The 21,067-nt window shown below is 39.0% G+C and overlaps 1 protein-coding gene across 6 annotated transcripts in view; it reads right to left on the bottom strand.

The window, feature by feature from the left end:
- Window positions 1-21,067, bottom strand: part of TASP1 (taspase 1) — an 84,530-nt gene that overhangs the window by 20,373 nt on the left and 43,090 nt on the right. For all 6 annotated transcript variants that reach the window (XM_048298609.1, XM_048298614.1, XM_048298610.1 and 3 more), the window contains one exon: window positions 4,859-4,969. In XM_048298609.1, the coding sequence (XP_048154566.1) occupies window positions 4,859-4,969 (111 nt within the window). The remainder of the gene's footprint in view (window positions 1-4,858; window positions 4,970-21,067) is intronic.

Here is a 21,067-nt window from a genome sequence, read left to right as displayed (position 1 = left end):
AACAAACCCCATATTTCATTAGTTTTGGTCTAATCCTCACCTTCCCCAGTCACAAAACTGCATTTTACAAAACACGTTTCTCTCTTTCAAAGCTCAACTATTCTGTTATTGCTATGTGACATACAGAAAGCATTATCACATTTTTATTTGTGTATTTTATTTGTGTATGTTATTAATCTGTAGCAATGGTCTCTCAAAAGCAAGCAAACAGGTCTTCACGGCAACTCCACATTCACTGATCCCATTCAGTTCTGCAAGAGCAGCCAGAACTGAACACCACGACCCAGGTTCAGCCACTGATCAGGAACAGAACTTAAGAGATTTCACAAGTGTTAAGGCAAATAACGGCCTCAACATTCAGCCTTGCTCTGGAGAAGCTACAGCTACAAGGGAAGAACACTTTTTCTTCAACATCTCTTTTGAATTAAAGCTCTCCCATGATGAGGATTGCCTCCTCCAGATCACGGGATTGATATGAGTTGTTCACTTCTGATCCTGTGCCTTTTTTCCCCATTTGTAGTTACTGCACAGAACCATTCTAGCACAGATTCAACACTAAGCTGTAAGAGAAGTGTTTTATTTGCACTTACCCAGCTGAAGAATGAACCAGCTGTTCATCAGATGTTTTACACTCATACTCTTCCTCAGCAGAGAAACCATTACCAGCTTCATTGTTTACATCAGCTTTCAAAGGCTTAAAACTCTGGTCTAAACACTGACCGTGGTGTGGTGTAACCAATTAAGTGCTTCAGCATCCCCCAGTTTTAACAGAGGGCAGCAAAACAGTTCTGAACCTTCTTGTGCATCGTGTGAGTGAAATTCTGACTTTTTCAGGTCAACAGTCTATAGATCACCTCAGCCACTGGACTGTCAGCTTGTGTACAGAACGTGTGAAAGTGAAGCTGTTTGCCACTGCTTCTGCTATGTATCCCACTAAACTCCAAGGTAACAATTGAAATAAACATTAGAGGAATATAATAAGCACTAAATGAAGCCTGCTTTTAATTTCATGCACCATTATTTGCTGAACGTTTAAGCACAAGCTGTCTCAAATCAGAGGTCTTTGTATTTCATGATACATTAAGTTACAACATCTATATTGAATTTTTAAAGAAGCTGCAAGGGAAAACACATGCACTTTAAAACATTACAGGGAAGATTCTAAGAAATTAAATAACTGAGGATACCACAGACCAATAAAATCCCAATGCTTTTGACATGGAGAAGCATAGGGAGGACCTAGACAAATCCTTGTGGAACATCACCATGTTGTGTTTATGAAACTTCAGGATCACTTCACTCTCTTCTGAAATCTTTTCCTCTGTGTCATGGAGAAGCATAATAATGCTTCCATAGTTTGTTTCCTCTGCTAGAAAACCACAAAGGATACACCAAAGCTTAAAGTGATGCAGCACAGAAGGAAACTATAATGTATTATAAAGTAACTATAACACTGTGCAATGCCAATCACAGTCTTGTTACTGTTAAAGTATGAGGCTTTTTCCTCCCCAACAAGCATAACTAATTATCAGGAAATTCATATTCTATGATTCCTAGCTGTCCAAACTCCTGCTCAGAAGAAAGGATTTTGACACTAAATTTCTAGAAGAGAAAGTGTCAGCATTATCCTTCTGGTATTACCTTTCTGCAGACTTCGCTCAACTGAAGCACAGTTTAAAAATACAAGAATAGAGAAACATATTTCCGCTAAGGAAAGAACAAATATCAGATTCCAACTATGTCTTTCAGCTCATTATTTTCTAATACTTCATAAGAAGTTTTAAAGTACCATTGCTAACGTTGCCATTGTTAAATGCCCAGATTTCCCGCCAGTGAGATGACACAAATATTTACTCTAAGTCGACATTCCACCAATTTGGCTGCATTTGAAAGGAATGATGAGTAACAAAATCCTCTGTTCTTCTGTTTGGAAGGTATTTGTGTTTACAGAACACCATTCTTCAACGGTGAACCAAGCCTTTCATGCTCTTTGACTAAAGATATGGATCCCATTCCATTTACAAAAGTCTAAATTTAATTTCTCTCACCTCTGATTCAACCATCAGTTGTGCATTCTCCACAGTAAGCTGGCTCTGAGGAAGGATGAGAGAAGCACATCTGACATGAGTTTGCTCATCACCTGCTGTTTAAACAGCACTCACTGTCTAAGCCAGGCATTCCCTAGCTGGAAGGATTCCCAGAGCTCTGCAGAGACTCGGAGAGTCCTGTAAACAGGAAGCACCAATCTGATGGCAACTCCCAAAATCAGCTGTTCATTCCCCTGATACAAGTAACACACATTTTGACTTCTGATAAAACGTTCTAGCTCAGCTTTGTTAAAGGCTGGGGTTTTTTCAGCCTTGGTCCAGTATAATTCTGGTGACAGTTTGACAAGACCACAAAACAGGGCTCTAAGGAAGGCAAGGGAAGCATCCATGCCATCAGCAAGGAGTCTACTAGCCCATTTTATCCTGTTGTTTCACAGTAAGAAAGCCTGCACCGTACCACACCCTGTGCTATCAACTAGCACATCACCTATGAAAAGTCACAGCAAAAAAACCCTATTTAGTATAACCCTGCTGTTTTACGTGTAACGCACATTTTTAACTGTTGCACTGCATTTGCCACATATAACTTTGCATTCCATCTGCAGAATTGCAAAGATTTCCAAAATTTCTCTACCAGCTACAAACTCAATACTACATCACGTGTAACCAGCAAGATGTATCTGTATTGTGATGTTTTCCTTGATCAGTCTTCATTCACAGGACAGCTGAGCACAAACTAGATTTTATGTCTTCTAATCCAAGCACTTCACCTACACAAAAAACAAAGATGGCTGTGTCTTTTTTTCCCACATCAGCACTGCCCAGATAGATGACTGAGCAGATAGTACACATTCCTGCTGTCAGGCAGCAAAAGCTTGCAGTGGTAAGTTTCTGAAAATACAAGCCAGACCTGTTCCAAATTAAAACATGAAACTCTAAAAAGGAATTACAAAGCTTTTATATAAATGTTATATAAATGTTTTTTTCAATTTTCTTTTCATGAAAAGCATTAATTTTATCCTGTCTCACACTCTTTTCACTCCCTGCTGTTTAGCTGGGTTTTGTGTGTTTTCTCAAGGCAATAACACATCACACTGTTAGCCTGGTACCTCCACCTGTGCAGCTCCTCTTTCTCTGCAATTGATAGTTCAGGTGTAACAAAAACTTCAGCAACATTTAATATGCTCTTATCTCCAACAGAAACATTTTCACATTTTCAGTAAACAACACAACGTATGTATCACATAGGAGCCAGTTAACATTTTAAATGAAAACATCTGTTATGCAAAGTGGGGGCAAAATATGTTTGCATTAAACAGCAAAAGAAGACTTGCATTTTTTGCTAACCATTACCGAACAGAACAAAGAAAACCCAGAAAACTCAAAGCAACTTAAAGAAGGCACATTTAACTAAAAAATACTTGTTTTGGGGGTTTTTATCAGCCAGTCTCTATGAATTACTTCATCGGTAGCTTTCCATCTTGTGTGTGTGCCTGCACTAATGTGAAATTGCAGAAGGCTACGTACAATTTGTGCCTGCTTTTAGTACTCTTACCACAAACAGAACAATACATTTTGAGAGTGTGGACTAAAGATCCGACTTCCCTGAAGTTAGGCCACATCCCTACAACACCTGCAAAGCAGGGCTACAAATTAGCACAGCTATCACAAGCAGCCTTCCTAAGGGCTTCTTTTGGGTACACAAATTCCTAATTTTGGGCCACAATGCACTGGAATGAGTGATTAAATATAGAAAGCTACATTTTTGCGGCTTGGATTAGAATCTTTTTGGGGAACACACAGAGTGTTGTGCACTCTTACAACACCTAGAAATGACTGCAGTATGACAGCAGGTTATCAAGTGCAGTCTTCCAATGCGAAGGTGACTTCCCCTCAAACAGTCAAATGTCAGAAGCAGAATCTAACATGGATTCAACACTATAAAAAGAAATCAAGAAGTTGCAATACACTGCTTGCCAAAACCAAGGGCATCAGTCCCTAGGACCTCAAAAGGTGTGTATAGGTCCCTCTTTCAGTTCTAATTAAAGTATCATAAAATGAGCTTTGCAATACAATATACAAGTATTATGTTGTCTGTAAGAAATTTTGAAGATGAAAATTGTCTGTGGATTCTAAAGCTTGAAAAATTTTAAGGGTTATGAAGCCACTGCAAGTCAACATATATGGCAGAAGCTACACTGGAAAGGGCAAGATTTTATGGTTATTTTAAAATTCCACATCCATATTTTGCTTATGACTTGAGGAAAGAAAACAAGATCTATATTTACAAGAAATTGAAGACATATTGCACAATTCTCTTAAATCAAAGAAAAATTTTTTTTTAATAAAGTCTATTTCACTTTTTCAAGAAATTAATTTTATGATGTAAATAGCAAACCAGAATCTGTCTGTCCAAAGCATTTAATTAGAACATGAAATGGTTTTGAAGTCTACTATTTTTAAAAGGGTTAACATGATGAGTAATTTTTACTAATGCTCCTAACCCATCAATTCTAAAATATGCAATTGTACACCACAGCCCGTGATTCAGACAGGAAATTCTTTCTTCAAACCTCTCTGGGTATTCTACGACTCACATAACAATTGAGGTATTTCCAAGGGTTTTCCTTTAAATTTCCTAATATATTCTTCAGTAGTTTAACATTTTTCAGATGTAACACAATACTAAATCTGAAGCCAACTGCAACACAAGGCTTCAACAGAAATCATGAGTATCTTTATTTAATAGAGTTACTTGCATTTTCAACAATGTTGGGTGACATTTAACCAAATCAGGACCATATACTTACCAATAAACTTGTTTTGCATAGTCTCTAGGAGAGCTTGGTGGGCATCCTCTGTTTGCAAAGCACATGAACATTCTCTGGCCAGTATGGTCCGGACAAGGTGCTCTCCACAACCTATAGAAATATTAAGATTGGGAATAGTCAAAATATAAATATCACTACGAGGAAACCCTGTCATTAATTTACATCATCACATTAATTTGGCTGTGGTGATGCAAAGTAATGACAGTTTCTTAATAGTGATGCATATGACAAGTTTCTGCCATATATATATATATTTTTTAAAAAAGGTTGACACTGAGTCATGCAAAAATTAAACTAAGTCAGTGGTTTTCTCACAACTTTCCTGAAATTTTGAGTGCACAAAGGCATAAACCAAACAAAATTTACGTAACAGAAAGAAGAAACAGCAACACTATCTGTGACTTGTAATCTCTCTCTAGATAGAATCCTCTTACTAATCATTCTCTTGGGAATGATCCTTGCATGCAACTCTTCAAACTGAGAACAACTTCAGTGACACAGTAACTCCTTTTGCATGACAGAATCTCCTACTTCTTCTACCATCTGATTCAGCCTTTCTTCAACAAAGGAATACATTAATTCACCCATGCCTTTTTGCCACAGTGGCTGGTCATTGGACTCCTAATACAAATTCCTGTAATTTTTAAAGGTTTGTCCTTAAGAAATTAAAAAGGTTCTGCAAACAACCACTTATTGCCTCAGTGCTTTCTGTACCTATCCCCTGAAACCTATTTTTGGTGAAGACAAGCAGGTCATTACTGCTACACTTGTTCAGTAGGAACACTTTCACACCTGCTATTTTTTCTCCTACACCCTTTTCCCTTCCTGTACTGTGCTTTGGGACATACAGCTGCAGCCAAGTGGCACCATGCATGTTTACTGGATCAACTGGGGTTTTTTGGACAGGAAAACCCACTGCTGATACCTTCTCCATATAGACCAAGGTCATTACACTGCTTAGGCCTCCCATTTGTTGACATTTTTTCTCAATGGCAGGGAAGTAGACAAAGCAGCTAGAAGAGGTCTAACCAAGAGCCAGGTGAACTGTGTTATCCAGTTAGGACAGAAAGAAAAGCATAACTAATGTAGAGTTGTAATGTAACAATGACCTCAAATTATCTAAATTTAAGCAACTGCACTTTAATCAGATTTGTAACTTATCAGGGCCTAAGACTGCATTAGACACCAGAATATACAGAGAGAAATCAGATACAGTCAGTTCACAATTATATATAAATATTTCTAGCATATTTCTCATTAAACACAACAAGATGATGCAAGCACTGGAGCCATAAAAAAAAAAATCTGCTGTAATCCAGTTGGACTTATTAGCTCAGGTACAGAACTCCATAAATACACCTACACAGCCTCCAGAAACAAATTTATGGCTGGAAACAATCTAGTTGCTTCCAAGTGGCAGGGAGCTGGAGCTGGTAAGACATCAGACTTAGGCTGGCTTCAGACAAACGCAGCTCAGTCTCCACGGGTAACTCTCACTTTACTGGAAGCACTAACAAGCCCAGAACAGAGACACTGGCTGAAGCCAGCCTAGATGTGGCATAAAGAAAAATTTAATAATTAAACCCAACCCAAAGCAGCTCCAGTGCAGCCTGCTGAGTCTCTCATCACTGTGCATATGCTGAGTTTAGAGCACTGACTGGTTTGGTTACAACATGGCACAAAGATGTTGGCAGGTCTGGCACTGCATATTGGAGCTACTCACAGACTGGTTTCTTGTTCTTCTCACCATTTTTAAACCCTAATTAACATGGTAACCTACTCGAAGAATCTCTCTCTCTGGCAACTTGTCACACAATTATACCCTTTCCCTTAAATGCACAGTGATTTCCCACTGTTCTTCAAAGATTGCTAAAACAGAAGAAAAAAAAAATTACCCCCCTCATTTAAAAGATTAGAAAAACCACCCTCTGGAGCACTATGGATGCATCAGATGTCAGAGAATCAGCCCAGGAACCAGATTGCTGAAAAACTGTGTACATGTGTCCCAAAATCCTGCTATGTTCAATCATCAAAAAAATACCTTGGTCTTCAGTTATGTGTCCCTGCTAATGGGCAGTGTCTCCTGATTAATACAATTCAGCTAAACTGAGTTGTTTGAAGTGGGACACTTTGGCATTGAATCTACATACAAGTGGCACAACAGAAAGACAAAAAATTCTTTGTATAGCAAACAGATTGAGTAAAAACCAGTTACAAATTTAGGGGAAAATGAAAGAGCCAAAACACTACAACAGTTACACAGCCAAAGAAGTCGTTCTTGAGAGCACAAGGGAAAAAGTGTTTTCATCAAGACTGTCAAGCTCTCAAGTTACTGAGAGAAGTGTCCTGGTTAGGGGATAATCTTCAAGAGGCTCGTGCAACAGAGCATCCTCTGCAGCTGCTTACAGGAGGGTCTGTCCATTCATTTGCCTCATTACACCCCCACTCAAAAGCTTCTGTCCACAATAGAACTGTGAGTTACCTACTATTCATTCCAGACAAAGTGATGTATGAAGAACATGAAAAAACCCCACAAGATGCATTTTACCCATAGATCACAACATGGACATCACTTTTTTAAAACTAAGAAGCTTTAATCAATATGAAGTTTTGCTGTAAAGAACAAAACTAAGCAGGCATATGCTCCAGCAAAAGCTGAGAAAGCTGGTTTTTTCTTGAAAAAAACCTGTTAGTACCTTTAAATATAACATGCAATACATTTAAATATAACTATATGAGTAAGAAGCATGGGATTTAGAATAGGAATCAAACAAATGAGACACAGAAATCAGAGTGAGCCTATGCATCTCCAATGCATCAAGTAATAAAACCAGATGTTACTACTTCACAATTTTCAAGTATTTCCTAAATTGGCATCAAAAAAACAATAGCCATTTTTTTGCATGACGTATAATGTTATTTCCCCCAAGAGAATGACTTTATTGAAGAGTTCCCATAACATCAAGTCTGCTCCAAAAAAAATTCAGAGAGAGAAAACTTAATATGGGTTAAGAACAGCTGCAGCCCACTGATGTGATCCAGGATCAACCACAAGGAAAGCAGCTTTGCAATTCTACAAACACATCACACATCTTTACATCCCCACAGACAAAGTCATTTCTTTTTGTCATATTTATGTCAACCTATAAGGCAATAAACTTACAGACTGCTGCTGGCAGTGTATGTAAAAATCTTTCAACACATCACTTGCTGGTAGTCTGCAGGAACAGATAACTAAGGAAAACAATTCCCCCATTTGGAAAAGAAAAATTTGTTACTGTAGTTTTTGATGTAGGAACATCTATTTTTGAAGAAAAAAACCAAAAAACTAAACAGAAAAAAAACCCCAAACAAACAAAAACAGAAAACAAAACCAAACAAACCTAAGCAGTGTTTCACATACTTTGACCAGATAAAGGCTGAGAAAAAGAACTACACTTTCAATTATCTCAAGTCAGAACCAAACTTCTTGGAGGTTTAGCAGATCTATACATCTCTATAGCCTCAAACTGGGGATGCACTGTAGATAACACTAGGACTAGACACAAAATGAATTGATACATTACTACAGCAATCAAAACTGATTTATAACATATAATATAAAGTCGTGGGTTCAAATTTATAGTTCCAGTCACTTTAGTCTAACTGCCAGCATTAGCCAACTTCCAAAAAGCCTTGTATTAACATGACTCAAGACAGCAATTACAGTGAAAGCTACTTGAACACATTTCCAAATCACGCACATAAGTTGATGAAAATGTAAATCTGGTTCATTTGCTTAACTATCTCACATTATACTACATTTAACTCCATGTGTTAATACATTTGGCATTTCTTTCCCTGAATAATACTAAAACCAAACCAAGAGGGACTCCCACTAAGAATTTTTCAATTCTACATTGAAGTGTCAAATACATTCATTTTAGTAATTTTCCTGTACACAGAGTTTAAATCATTTTATTACCCTTTCCCAGTTATGATGATGACTTCTTCAGTAACCTGAAGCTCATTATATTTCAGAGATGAATATTTTGCAATGACAGACAAATGCTTCTCTAAGACTTCACACGAGTGACTCAAATGGAGATGACTAGCTGGAAAAATTTACTGGGTTAAATTAGTGCTTCACACTGAAGTAACTGTTTCATATAGTAAACAAATTATTTTCCTAACACAGTAGTATTTTGCAAACACCATGTTGTCTACTTGTAACTCCTCCGCTGACAAAAATACTACTGTTGGAACTGCTGTTGTCCGTGTTTGCAGGGCTAAGTACAATTAATTGCCTTCCTCTGGGATTGCTACTGGCAAAGGGAAAAATGCTTCTAACAGAAAACAAATAATTTATAGAGACTATTTTGATAAATCATGTGTGACAAATTTGGTGACCTTCTTCAATGGGGTTACAGCATTGGAGGGTAAGGGAAGAGCAACTGGTGCCGTCCGCCTGGACTTGTGCAAAGTATTTGACACCGTCCGGCACAACATCCTTGTCTGTACATTAAAGAGACACACAGATCTGATGGGCAGACTGCTCAGTGGATAAGGAATTGGCTGGACAGTCACACTAGAAGAGCTGTGGCAATGGCTCCACGTCCAAGTGGACACCAGGGATGAGTGGTGTTCCTCAGGGGCCCGTGCTGTTCAATCCTTTGTCAGCAGCTGGGACAGTGGGACTGAGAGCACACTCGGCCGATGACACCGCGCTGTGTGGTGCAGTCACGTGCTGGAGGGAAGGGATGCCATCCAGAGGGACCCGAACAGGCTGCAAAGGTGAGTCTGTGTGGACCTCTTGGAGTCCAACAAGACCAAGAAGAAGGTGCTGCACCTGGGCCAGGGTAACCCCAATCACAAATAGAAGAGGAGAATGGATTGAGAGTGGCCCTGAGGAGGATGGATTGGATTGGAGGAGAATGGATTGAGAGTGGCCCTGAGGAGGATGTCTGGGTTTTTGGTGGACAAGACACTCAACATGACCTGAAAACATGTGCTTGCAACCCAGAGAACCAACTGCAGCCCAGGCTGCATCCAAAGCAGGGTGGGCAGCACGGGAGGGAGTGGATTCTGCTGCTCTGCCTGCTCAGGTGAGACCCCAGCTGCAGTGCTGCATCCAGATCTGGGGTCCCCAGCACAGGAAAGATGTGGAACTGTTAGAGCAGATCCAGACAAGGGCCGTGAGGATGATCTGTGGGCTGGAGCACCTTTAATACAGAAACAGGCTAAGAGCATTGGCTTTGTTCAACCTGGAGAAGGAAAGGCTCCGAGGAGACCTTCTAGCACCTTCCAGTACTTAAATGGGCTACAAGGAAGACAGAGAGGGACTTCTGACAAGAGCATGGAGTAACAGGACAAGGGGGAATGTCTTTACAATGAAGGAGGGTAGATTTAAATTAGATATTAGGAAGAAATTCTTTACTGTGAGGGTAGTGAGATACTGGAACCAGTTGCCCGGGAAAGTTCTGAATGTGCCATCCCTGGAAGTGTTCAAGGCCAAGTTGGATGGGCTCTGAGTAACCTGTTCTAGTGGAAGGTGTTCCTGCCCATGGCAGGGGGTTGGAACTTGATGGGCTTTAAGGTCCCTCCCAACCAAAACCATTCTAAGATTTTATGAAAATCAAATAGATAAATACATAGATATTTTGATGCAAGTTTCTAGCCTCCTAGATTAAAGGGAAAAATATACAGATTCCTGAAGGCTCCAGAGGTATTTGGCAACAGATTCCTATGACAAGGGAAAGAAAGAAGAATGAGGCTTAATAGCCACAACAGCATTATTTTGTAAACAAACTACAAACCCAAACAAAACTCTAGAAGATCCCAGAAAACCTGTCTTCAACCAGAAGCTTCTATTCCTGCCTGAAAATCACTTGAAGATCATATACGGAATCACTTGAAGATCATACAGAAACATCAACACTGATTTTCAGAGACACGTATCTTGGATCATGCCACATTACAGTTTCTTTCAAAGTGCCAGGCAGACCAACAGTGAAATAGAACTCTTTTCTGTAGGTATTCATATGCATAATTTCTGAGAATAATACAATTTTACCTCCTATTCAAATACTCCTCATTGATTACTGCAAGATTTGCACAAGAACAGTCTGGGAATCTACAACCTTTTTTTTCATAGTCTCTTTTTCTTCTGTTATCCTACTATAATTTAGTTGTTATGGATGTATCAGTAATCCCCTCAAGTTACTATTTCAGCAGTAGTTGTTGCTAGTTAGCCTATGCACAACTTCCACAACGACCAAGTTACAAGGGGGGGTTTTTGTGATATTTTTATCTTTTAAGATTGTTACCATCTTCAAATTTTAGCTATTATACTAGATACTACTTTACACTGCATATGATTCTGAAAAAAGGTAAGAAATCTGAGCTGTAATTTTTAAATGTTAATCTTCCTGTACCAAACAGTAACTAAAACTGTATAAATAAAATAGGTATACAAACCTTAACCTGCCACAGACTTGAATCTTTCATTTGAGTTTCATGCAAGAAACTAAGGATCAAATCACTGGGTTTTTTCCTCAGCATAGTGACTTCTCAAGAAGATTTCTAATGCTTGAAATAACCACAACAAGAGGAGAAAGAACCCAGCACAATATAAGCTGAACATCCCATACATTGCGTGCTCTGCATCTTATAATGTTCCTCCGATGGAACCAAGATGGCAAACGAAAGGAAGGCCTTGTGCAAAGCGAGGGCCTCTGAGCAGCATGTCAGAGAGAAACTGTTTTTCTGCTTCTTTTGATGGGAGATGCTTTCAAGTCAGGAAATTAGAAACAGGTGTGCCAGAGGGCACACACACATCCATGCACCACACTGAAAAACACGCGTTTTCAATTTTCAGACATGAAAGAGGCTCCTGTTGAATGGAAGGAGAAATGAAAATCTAGTTTGCTTTCTGTGAGCCATAAGCAGAGAGCTTATGGAGCTTTGACAGGCTGCTGGAGCCTGTCTAGCTATGAAACACACAGTACCTCGACACAAAGTGTTGGAACTTGTTTTAAAGGAGTATAGAATGGAAACTTGCATTACTCACATAGAGTCAAGAATGGAAAAATTAATCTAGTTTACTCCACTGCCAAAGTATGACTCTTCACTTTTCAGAAGCTAAAGACAGAAGTTACAGGTTACCTGTATTTTATCATCTATTCTACGCAGCAGAGTCTGAACCTGGCCCTGTTGTGTCTGTCCTTTAAGCTTTGATGTTATTTTCAGTTCAATAGTAGTCCCTAAAGTGTCAGTTAACAAGTTAAAGAACTACTATTTCTGCTTTATTTCCTGGATAACTTCTAGTTATGCCTACTGGAAACACAGTGAAACCTGTATTTGAGGAAGCTCTGCTTGTCATTTCCAGCATCTCTAGAAAGAGCTGCCTAAAAACTTGCAAGCCAGTGATTTTAAAAAACAAACTCCGCAGTACTATAAAAATATTTAGTTGGCAAGACACTGACACAGGTAGTTACATATTGAAATAATATTTTAATGAAGACAAAGTGCTGCAGTCTAGCAGAATGCACTACAGTATTAAATTAAAATTACATAACTTTAGCTTTTTTTACTCCTATCAGCTGCTGTATCTTGTCTTCATACTAGCAGGGGAAATTTTTAAATTACTGACCTACTGCCAGAAAAAACACCTGCAAACAAAGTCCTGTCCAATTCCTAAAGCACTGACCATAGAGGGATCAATGGAGCACATTCTTGCTGCAGACAGAATATTCTTAGATGATCTACCTACTAAGAAAATGCAATGGAAATTTTCCAACAGGTTGAAACTTTAGTAAATGTGGGCAGGTTTCAAAGACAACAAAAGACAAATTCAACATGCAGACAAACTTGTATCTAAAGTATCTCCTCTAACAAAAGGCAGGAAAACACTTATGCCTCTAAGTTTTTAATACAGGAAAAATAAACTGAAATCACTCTAAAGAACAACTCATTCAATTTTTCTACAATTTTACAGATGAGAAAAAAAAAGGTTAGAGAGATACAATGCTAAATGAATGAATCCTTAAGTTTTAAATAGTGATAAATGGCAGATAATTCATTAAAAAGCTTTTTGTTTGAGTTACTATGAACAAAAAGAATTCTAGATCTACATCCAAGAGAGGTTAGAATGAAGAAAAAATGTAGGTCCCTTAAAGAGGATGTACTTTGTACATTCTTCATTACATTTAATACATTTTGAAAGATAAATTTCAGTTAAGCTGTAAAGAAAGAAACAAACTCTTTTGCCTAGGCCTTCCTCAGAAGCTTTGCTGCTACTGATCTCTGTAAAAACACTACACCTCTCCAAACTACATCACTTTTGTCATATAAAACTTACAGGGTAAGACAGTAGCTTATGTGTTTGCTACATTTACTCCCAATCCCAGAAAAGTGTTTAAGACATAGATGATGCCATGATGATTTTTCACCTTTTTATAGCCCTTTTATATACCTTTTTATAGCTTTTGTATTCTTAGCGGTTTTTAGCCTACATTCTTAGATTTATTTTGTTCAGCTAGGAGACTAGACATCTTAGAAACCACAGACCCCAAGGTCCTCTCCAGAACACATTCTGTAAACCAAGATAGAACCATCCAGGGGAAGGTTCCTGGGGGAGGGGGGCTCACTTGAGCCTCTCACTGGGGAATCTTTGATAGATATGCTAATGAGTAAGACCTATAATGATATAGCAGACCTATTGTGGGTGTGCATTGCAGTGTGCATTTTGGTGCATTCAACCTGGACGTGGTGCACCTAAAGATCGTTAAAATAAATACAGAGGTAAAATCCCTTTTTCCTTTCTAACCATGTTTGATTCTTGATTTTAAGACCAGGAAAAGGCATCATAGAAAGGGAGTTCAGTCTGCCACCATCTCCAATTCACTTTATATCCTTGCACCTATTTCAAGCCACTTGGGCAAGGCACAGGGACAGGGCCAGGACTAAGTGTCCCGAGCAGGAGCTGGTGCTGCAGAGCTGCTGGCCCAGGTTACAAATGCGCTGCTCTGCGAGCACTGGGCCTTCCGCAGGAGGCTACAACTTCCACAAGCCCAAGCTTGCACCTTCAAGCTTAATTGATATTATAACATCAAGTCCAATTAAAATTTCAAGAGGCAATAAGCACTCCGATTATTGTATCCATCCAGTTCTGCTTCCCAACCAGCCTTCCGAAGGCAATTCAAACAACCATTTTGATCACTCTGAGGACAAACCCCTCAGCTTTGAGCACTGCAGTACTGTGTTTAATTGACTGCTTCTCAGTGCCACCACTCCCACAAATCATCTCTGCCTGGGGCTTCCTCTCTCTGCTCCCAGACTCGTGGTGGTGGTGAGTTAGTTCACATGCTACAGCGCTGAAGCCTCCCAGCTGTATCTGGACACAAAGGCTGAATGAACTTTTGACAGAAACATTCACTTCATAGGTAAATACTGATCTGTCTGGAGATAGACCTCTTCTTTCTCCACTCTACCCTCTGGTTCATGGTAACAATGACATAACTCTTCTCTCATATGCAGCTGCTTCATCTGTGATGCATTAAATTACCTCTTATTCCCCAAATCTTACAGGACCAGTCTGATTCTGACAGATAATACATATGCCTACAAAGAGATTAATTGTATCATAATATCTATCTCACACAGTGTAGCTCAAACAATCTGTATAGGATACAAGATTTGCATGTGAAATTCCTCTGGGCATTGGGAGCTTGGACTCAGAGGGACAGGCCAGACAGACAATGCTGCACGTGTGTGCTAGATAAGGGCTAATAACACATGCAAGGTTGAAGCGAGATTTATAATCACACTGTAAATGTGATTCACTGGCACAGGTTGCTCAGAGAAATTGTGGATGCTCCATCCCTGGAAGTGTTCAAGGCCAGGCTGGATGGAGCTTTGAGCAACCTGTTCTAAGAGAAGGTGTCCCTGCCCAGGGTAGAGGAATTTCATCTATTAAGGTCCTTACAACCCAAACCATTCCATGATTCTATGAAACAGCACTGGCCAGGTGTCCACTCACTGGATCCTAACACAGCCACTACTGCCCTAAACACAAAGGAATCACAAAGCCAAAGTTATGCATTACAAGTCAATTTATTTGCATTAAAGCTTCCCTGAAAAGTATTTACTCCGTAGATTTGCACATCGCTGTAGTTTGTTTGCAAAAGGAGTTTTCAAGTAGGAATCTACAGATCAGTGGCTTCCATAAGGAGACCACAACACTGGCTGAGGACATAGCTCAACAACCAATTTAACAACCACAGACCATCTCTGCATAGGGGTCATTCCTATTCCATCCTATTCCACATTACCCATTCCATATTGCCTGCAAAAGCATCCATAAGACACACAATGGACCGGAAAGAAGGACAGATGTGAACACAAAGTTTGAGCAGGAAAAGGTGGGGCAAGGAAGAGTGAATATATTTATTCCCTTATTGATGTGGATTTCAAAAACAAGAGAAAACCTTCTTGAGCAGGGGGCTGCACTGGACCTGCAGAGGTTCCTTCCAAACTAAACAATTCTGTGATTCTTCACAACACAGTATGTGCTATTTTTTCCTTCATGGAATGATGCATTTATATATACAAATGTATATCCAACACAGCTTTTAAAGTATCATGATCTAATCTCTAAAATGCCTTTATGAGAATAAAGGCCACTGCTTTTGTTGAGAGACCTTAACAGTCTTTCAGGATCTTGGTGAATTCACCAACACAAGAAATTGTTAAGGAAGTTTACACAGAATAAATACAGTTTGTACACATATTCCTAAAACACTGCTGTTTTCTCTATCTGATCTTCATTCCATTCAAGAAAAGACTCTGTGCAGGGTAGAAGAGCAAGACATCATTGAAAGACTTTTCCCAAACAGAATCCTCAACTACACCTCATAAATAAATATGGTATCTCCAGAAATCTGGTATCCCTGCTACCTTCTCAACAAAACACAACTCTGGCTCAGACCTGAAACCAAATTACATTTGGTAGCATGCTTAGTTTATCTGAATAAGCTCAATGTATTTCAAGATTCTACTCCTTCTTCTTCGGGATTATAAATTAGGTTGTATTTAAAATCTCCCTAGGCTAACCTATGGGCCTTTCTTGTGTCAAATAGTCTCCTCAAATACATTTTAGTAAAAGCTGGAGATTTTGCAGCTTTGTGTCACAGAATATCTTCATTTTGTAAATAATGCAAGACCTTCTGCCTATCGTCAGAAATGCAATATTAAAGGTTTGCTGGCTTCAATGGCTGGTACCTAGACACAAAGCACACCCATTCTTTGTACGCTTTCTATTTCCTACTGTTGTAAAGATGAAAGAAATGCAAGACATCATTTTCAGTCTCTACACTTCCACTCAAAAATTCTACTTAGGGCTGCATTTTCAAAGCGTCCTGCATTAGCTGTTACTGCAATTTTACATTTACCTTTATATTTATAGTTAAGGTTCTGTATATCCAAAGAGAATTATGATTTTTTAATTTATCTCCCAGGAAAGATACAGCCTCCCTCTTACCCCAGCAGTATTACTTTTGGCACAGTTAGTGAATGAATATTCACAATCATCATGAATATTCCAACTGAGGAGGAGATTCAGTGTCACACTTGATATTATTTTGAATAAGAAGAATATGCACAAAGTCCTTGTTTCTTATTATGACCAGGAAAAAATAGGAAATGTTTTCTTAAAGTACAGCCAAAAAATGGACTATTGTTTCTCCTGCGGTTGGGTTTTGTTCACAAATGTTTTCCCTCCAAATAATACCCATCTTCCTGTGTTTACATTCATATACCAACAAAAAACATCGACTAAAGAGTTCCAAGCAGCCTTATGAGTGTGGTTCTGGCCTCTTTTTGGGGGGAGGTGTGGGGGGTGCTTAAAGGGGAGCCTGTTTTGTTTGTGTCTGTGTGCACACATGCACAGAAAAGCTTTTAAACACCACAGATTTGGCTTCTACTACGTTGATCCAAAACCCAGTTTAGCTATTTTTTACATTTATAACTAAATAAAGGCCACTGGTCACGCTCATCTCATTTAACAAGCTTTCACTCCATCTCTACCATCATTCCTGCATGGAATGGGCCTTGCACTGTTATTACATGCCACAGTTAAGGTTGCCCAGGTATCTTGGCTATGCCTGCAACTGCAACATTCTCTGAATTTCTCAAATTTTAATACTGGTTTTGAGATACTTGAATTCCTGTAATGTTTATCCTTCAGCTGCCAATAAAGTCCCACAGCCATTTTTCCCCAAACAAAATATTAATTTTAATATAATTTGGAGTTTATATATCAAAATGCCTCAAAACATTGATGGGGAAAAAAACAGAAAGGCTTCACTTGTTTACACAGAAACTGAATTTTAGACTGAGAGTTACAGAATAAACCTTGGATTTAAGGCCCCTTAAATTCACAGTCATCTCTAAGTTCCACCACCTTCCCCACTGTGTTTTTAGAAAGTCTCCATCTTTTGATTTCAGTTGTCCCAGGCCCTGTTAAAGTATAACCATAAAATATGAGTTTTACAATACCCTGTATTTTGTAAACCTTGAAGTAACTTTTGAGAAGCCAAAAAAAAAAAAAAAAAATAAAACCAAAGACATTGTGGTTAAAAAACAAGGCCAAGTGACTGTTAGAGGTAGAAATTACCATGCAAAAAGTTGAAGTCATGCCCAAACAAGTTCAGAACCACCACCTTTGGCACATTCAATATAAAAATATGATAAAAATAGCCAAAAATATTTAAGAAACAACTTGCTAAAAGGCATAAGAACTAATACCAAATCCTTCCTGAATAGGCAAAAGCAGGAAGCCTCCCAGCAGCCACAGGGCCAACAAATAACACAAAACCATTGAAAGAAAGCTACAGGAACTTGGACTTACTTTCAAGTACTCGTGTGGCGACATCTTCCCCCATCCTGCTTTTTTTTTTTTTTTTTTTAAATGAGGCAGGTATTGAAAAACTGAAGCTTCAATTGCAGGATTTTAGAACAAAATTAGTAAAAACTGAAGAATAAATCCTACTGTGTTATTAACTGTGGCATTTAAACTAAAACTCTTCCTTTCCCAAGGAAGTTTCTACAAAGGTAACCACAGAATAAAACTGTTCCCAGCAAAATTAAAATATCTGGTCTTCTAAGAACAAAAAGAAATGAGAAATCTTCAGAAGTCACCCCGACCTATTAGAACAAATATACCTCCAGTTTTATAAAGTCCCAGTATCACAAATTGCCAGAAGCCTGGACAATGCAATGGAGGTGCTTTTCCCAGTCCTGTACTTTTCCTTGGAGAACTGCAAACACTCTCTATCTGAAACAGGCCACCAAACAGTCTGGAGCTCTGGTTCAACCCAAGGTATCTGTTCCACATGTATTTCAGTGTGCAAGAGTTTGTACTCTGCCTACTTTGAATTACTATTCTGAACTCTCCTTTCCCCAACCTGTTCAATCTCTAGTTGATCATCACTTCCAAGACCCAAAGACATGAACAATTTCTTAAGTATGGAATGAAAAGAGTTTACAAAACTTGACCCCTCAAAATTGCTTGTATGAAACTAATGCCAAAAAATATCCTTTTTCATGATTGAATATATAGCCTGATGGAACAAACTCTCAGGGCTTGAATTTCTATTCTCAGCTATCACTGAAAAAAAGTTTAGAAGTGTAAACCAGCACAAATGGGAAACCTTTTACTTCCCAAAGAATTGTTCAGCTAAAATTATTCGGTCTAAAACATATTAATACCAAATAATTTTGAGGATACTTTTGATAAAGCTTTAAGGGAATTAGAGTTGAACTTTTTATTCAAGATTTTTTTTTAAATTCCAAATGTGATTTGATGAGTCAGCTATTCTCTGCAGTCATTTAACAATAAACATTAAACATTACTCAATACCCACAGCAACCACAGTCTAATTTTATTCTTTTTTCTCTTCTCCCCACACAACGGAAAAAAATTCCCTGTAGAAACTATTAGATTTGTGCCAAATTTATGACTCAAAGACAAAGTAAAATAAATGGACGTGTAAAATTAAACAATAAAATGTTATATTGTGAAAACCACAGAAATTTAAGCTGACTGTAAACATCTTTTATGTACACATTTTAAATATGTTTACATACAGGTGAAAATGTCTGAATGTAAAATGAAACATGAAATGAATGTGCAGGTACACTGTTTTTATTTATACATACCATGCAAGTGTCATTTGTTGCTGTTTTTTTAAAAATATATGTCCACACAAAGCCCATTTGGAAACCTACAGGAGGGAGTATAATCACTATTACACAGGTCCCATGGGTTAGCAAGCATAGTCCCAGAAGTGATGTCCTTGCAAAGGGGTGCTTACAGCTTCCTCTGTGACCTGGCAGGACCTATCAGATGGCCAGCTTGAATATGGACAATTCTTTGAGCCATTTAAAGTTCTAACCGCCTCCGTGATGCACACTTAAGAATAGGAAACCCCAAGGCAGAGTCTCTCTCTCTTGTTTCCGGTGCTGGCACAGGTGGCTGCGGGCCCCGTGTGCGGGCCAGCGGGCCCGGCCCAGACCCTGCTCAGGCCAGGCCGGGCCAGGCCACGGCCATCCTGGAGCCGATGGGCCCTGTTCCACCCGCAGAACCCCCCCGCCTTGCTGTGGGCAGCCGGAGCAGCTTGGCTCTCCCCCTCCACTTCGATAAGCCACATTCCAGCTGCAAGGCTGAGGTGAGATTAACCCTTTTATTGCTGTGAAAACCTGAGGGAAGAGAGAGAGGAGATGCTTAAAGCTGAAATTCTGTTGTAAAGCTATGATATATCAGAGTACCTGTTGTAATTTCATGAAGGCATGGGGGGTGGAGCATTCAACTTGTACTTGTGAGCAAAAGCACCTGTGCTGAGATAGGCAGATGCTGAAGCAGCTGCAATTTCATGAGAAGTTTGAACAGGGAGAGATGGAAGCGATGAGGACTTTTGCTCCAAATGGAAAAGGAGAAAACCTCAGTACCTAGAGATGCTCCCAGAGATAGTCCTAAAGATGAAGATGAGGAGGACCCTTTGCTCCCAGGGAAGGAGAAGGGCCTCTGTCCTTCGAGATGAAAATGCTCCCAGAGATGGGTGAAGAGAACTTTTGTTTCTGAACAGCTCAACCTTAAAATTGTACCCCAGTAACTCAAGATTGGACCCTTGAAAGCAGTTGTGGGAAAAGCTGCAAGTCGGGGAAGGGACTCTCACATGATGCGAGCAGAGAACCAACACAGACGGCTGTCTCGTTGTGATAATTTCTCCATAGCATTGACAAGAGAGACTCCTCTTCCTAAATGGACTGAAGAAGGTTATTATGGAAGTGGTAAACAGACTGAACATCTCAAGGGTTGTCTTTTTACATTGTCAGTGGGAGAAGGGAGAAAGGTGGGGGGAGAAGAAGAGTTCTGAAGGTGCAGTATGATTTTATTTTTTCTTTTTCCCTCTTTTAGGTCTGTTAATAAACTTCTTTATATTCTTTCAATGTTCTTTATATTCTTTGGTGCCTGCTTTGCTTTTCTCCTAATTCTTATCTCACACAAGGTAAATAGTAATGAGTATTTTGGACCAAACCACTACAACAGGCTAGTCGGGTTTTAGTTACATCAAGCAACAGTGGTGATATTCTGTTAAGAAGCACTGTCCATCCTGGAGCTTTCCAAATCAAGGCATCTTCTAGAGTTTACACAATACCTTTACTTTCTAAAAATGTAACAATGATATATTTTAATGCATTATTCTCTTGCTCAGCCATGGCAGTTTCACCTGAATATTTGCAGATGTTTACGCCCCCATTCCCATCTCCTGTTGTGATCCAGCCAAGCTGTTTCATTCTTTCAACTTTTCCTACAACTTAATTTTTCCATCCCTTTACTCCTTAATTAAATTCATGGTTCACACTGTTGGATGTTCATATTTTAAACAAGAGTCAGGCATCAATATGTTTTAGAACTGCACTAAACATAAAGTACATTATAAAATAAAACATTATGAGCTTCTGAAATGGAAAAAAGAATGGTATTGATTACAGAAGAGTTCTCACTTCCTGTAAACATTTCTATCTCCCTCTCTCTCACAGACATACACACGCTTACTTTAAAGGAAAACCAGAAACAAGAGTTTAATTAAACACCACTAGTCTGAATTCAAATCAGTGAATGAACAGATGGCCAAGCTTCACAGCCGC

The sequence above is a fragment of the Corvus hawaiiensis genome, chromosome 3 (assembly GCF_020740725.1).
Source record: "Corvus hawaiiensis isolate bCorHaw1 chromosome 3, bCorHaw1.pri.cur, whole genome shotgun sequence".
In the NCBI taxonomy this organism is placed as follows: domain Eukaryota; kingdom Metazoa; phylum Chordata; class Aves; order Passeriformes; family Corvidae; genus Corvus; species Corvus hawaiiensis.
The sequence above is the reverse complement of the archived record's forward strand: the minus strand, read 5'-3'. Positions and strand labels throughout refer to the sequence as shown.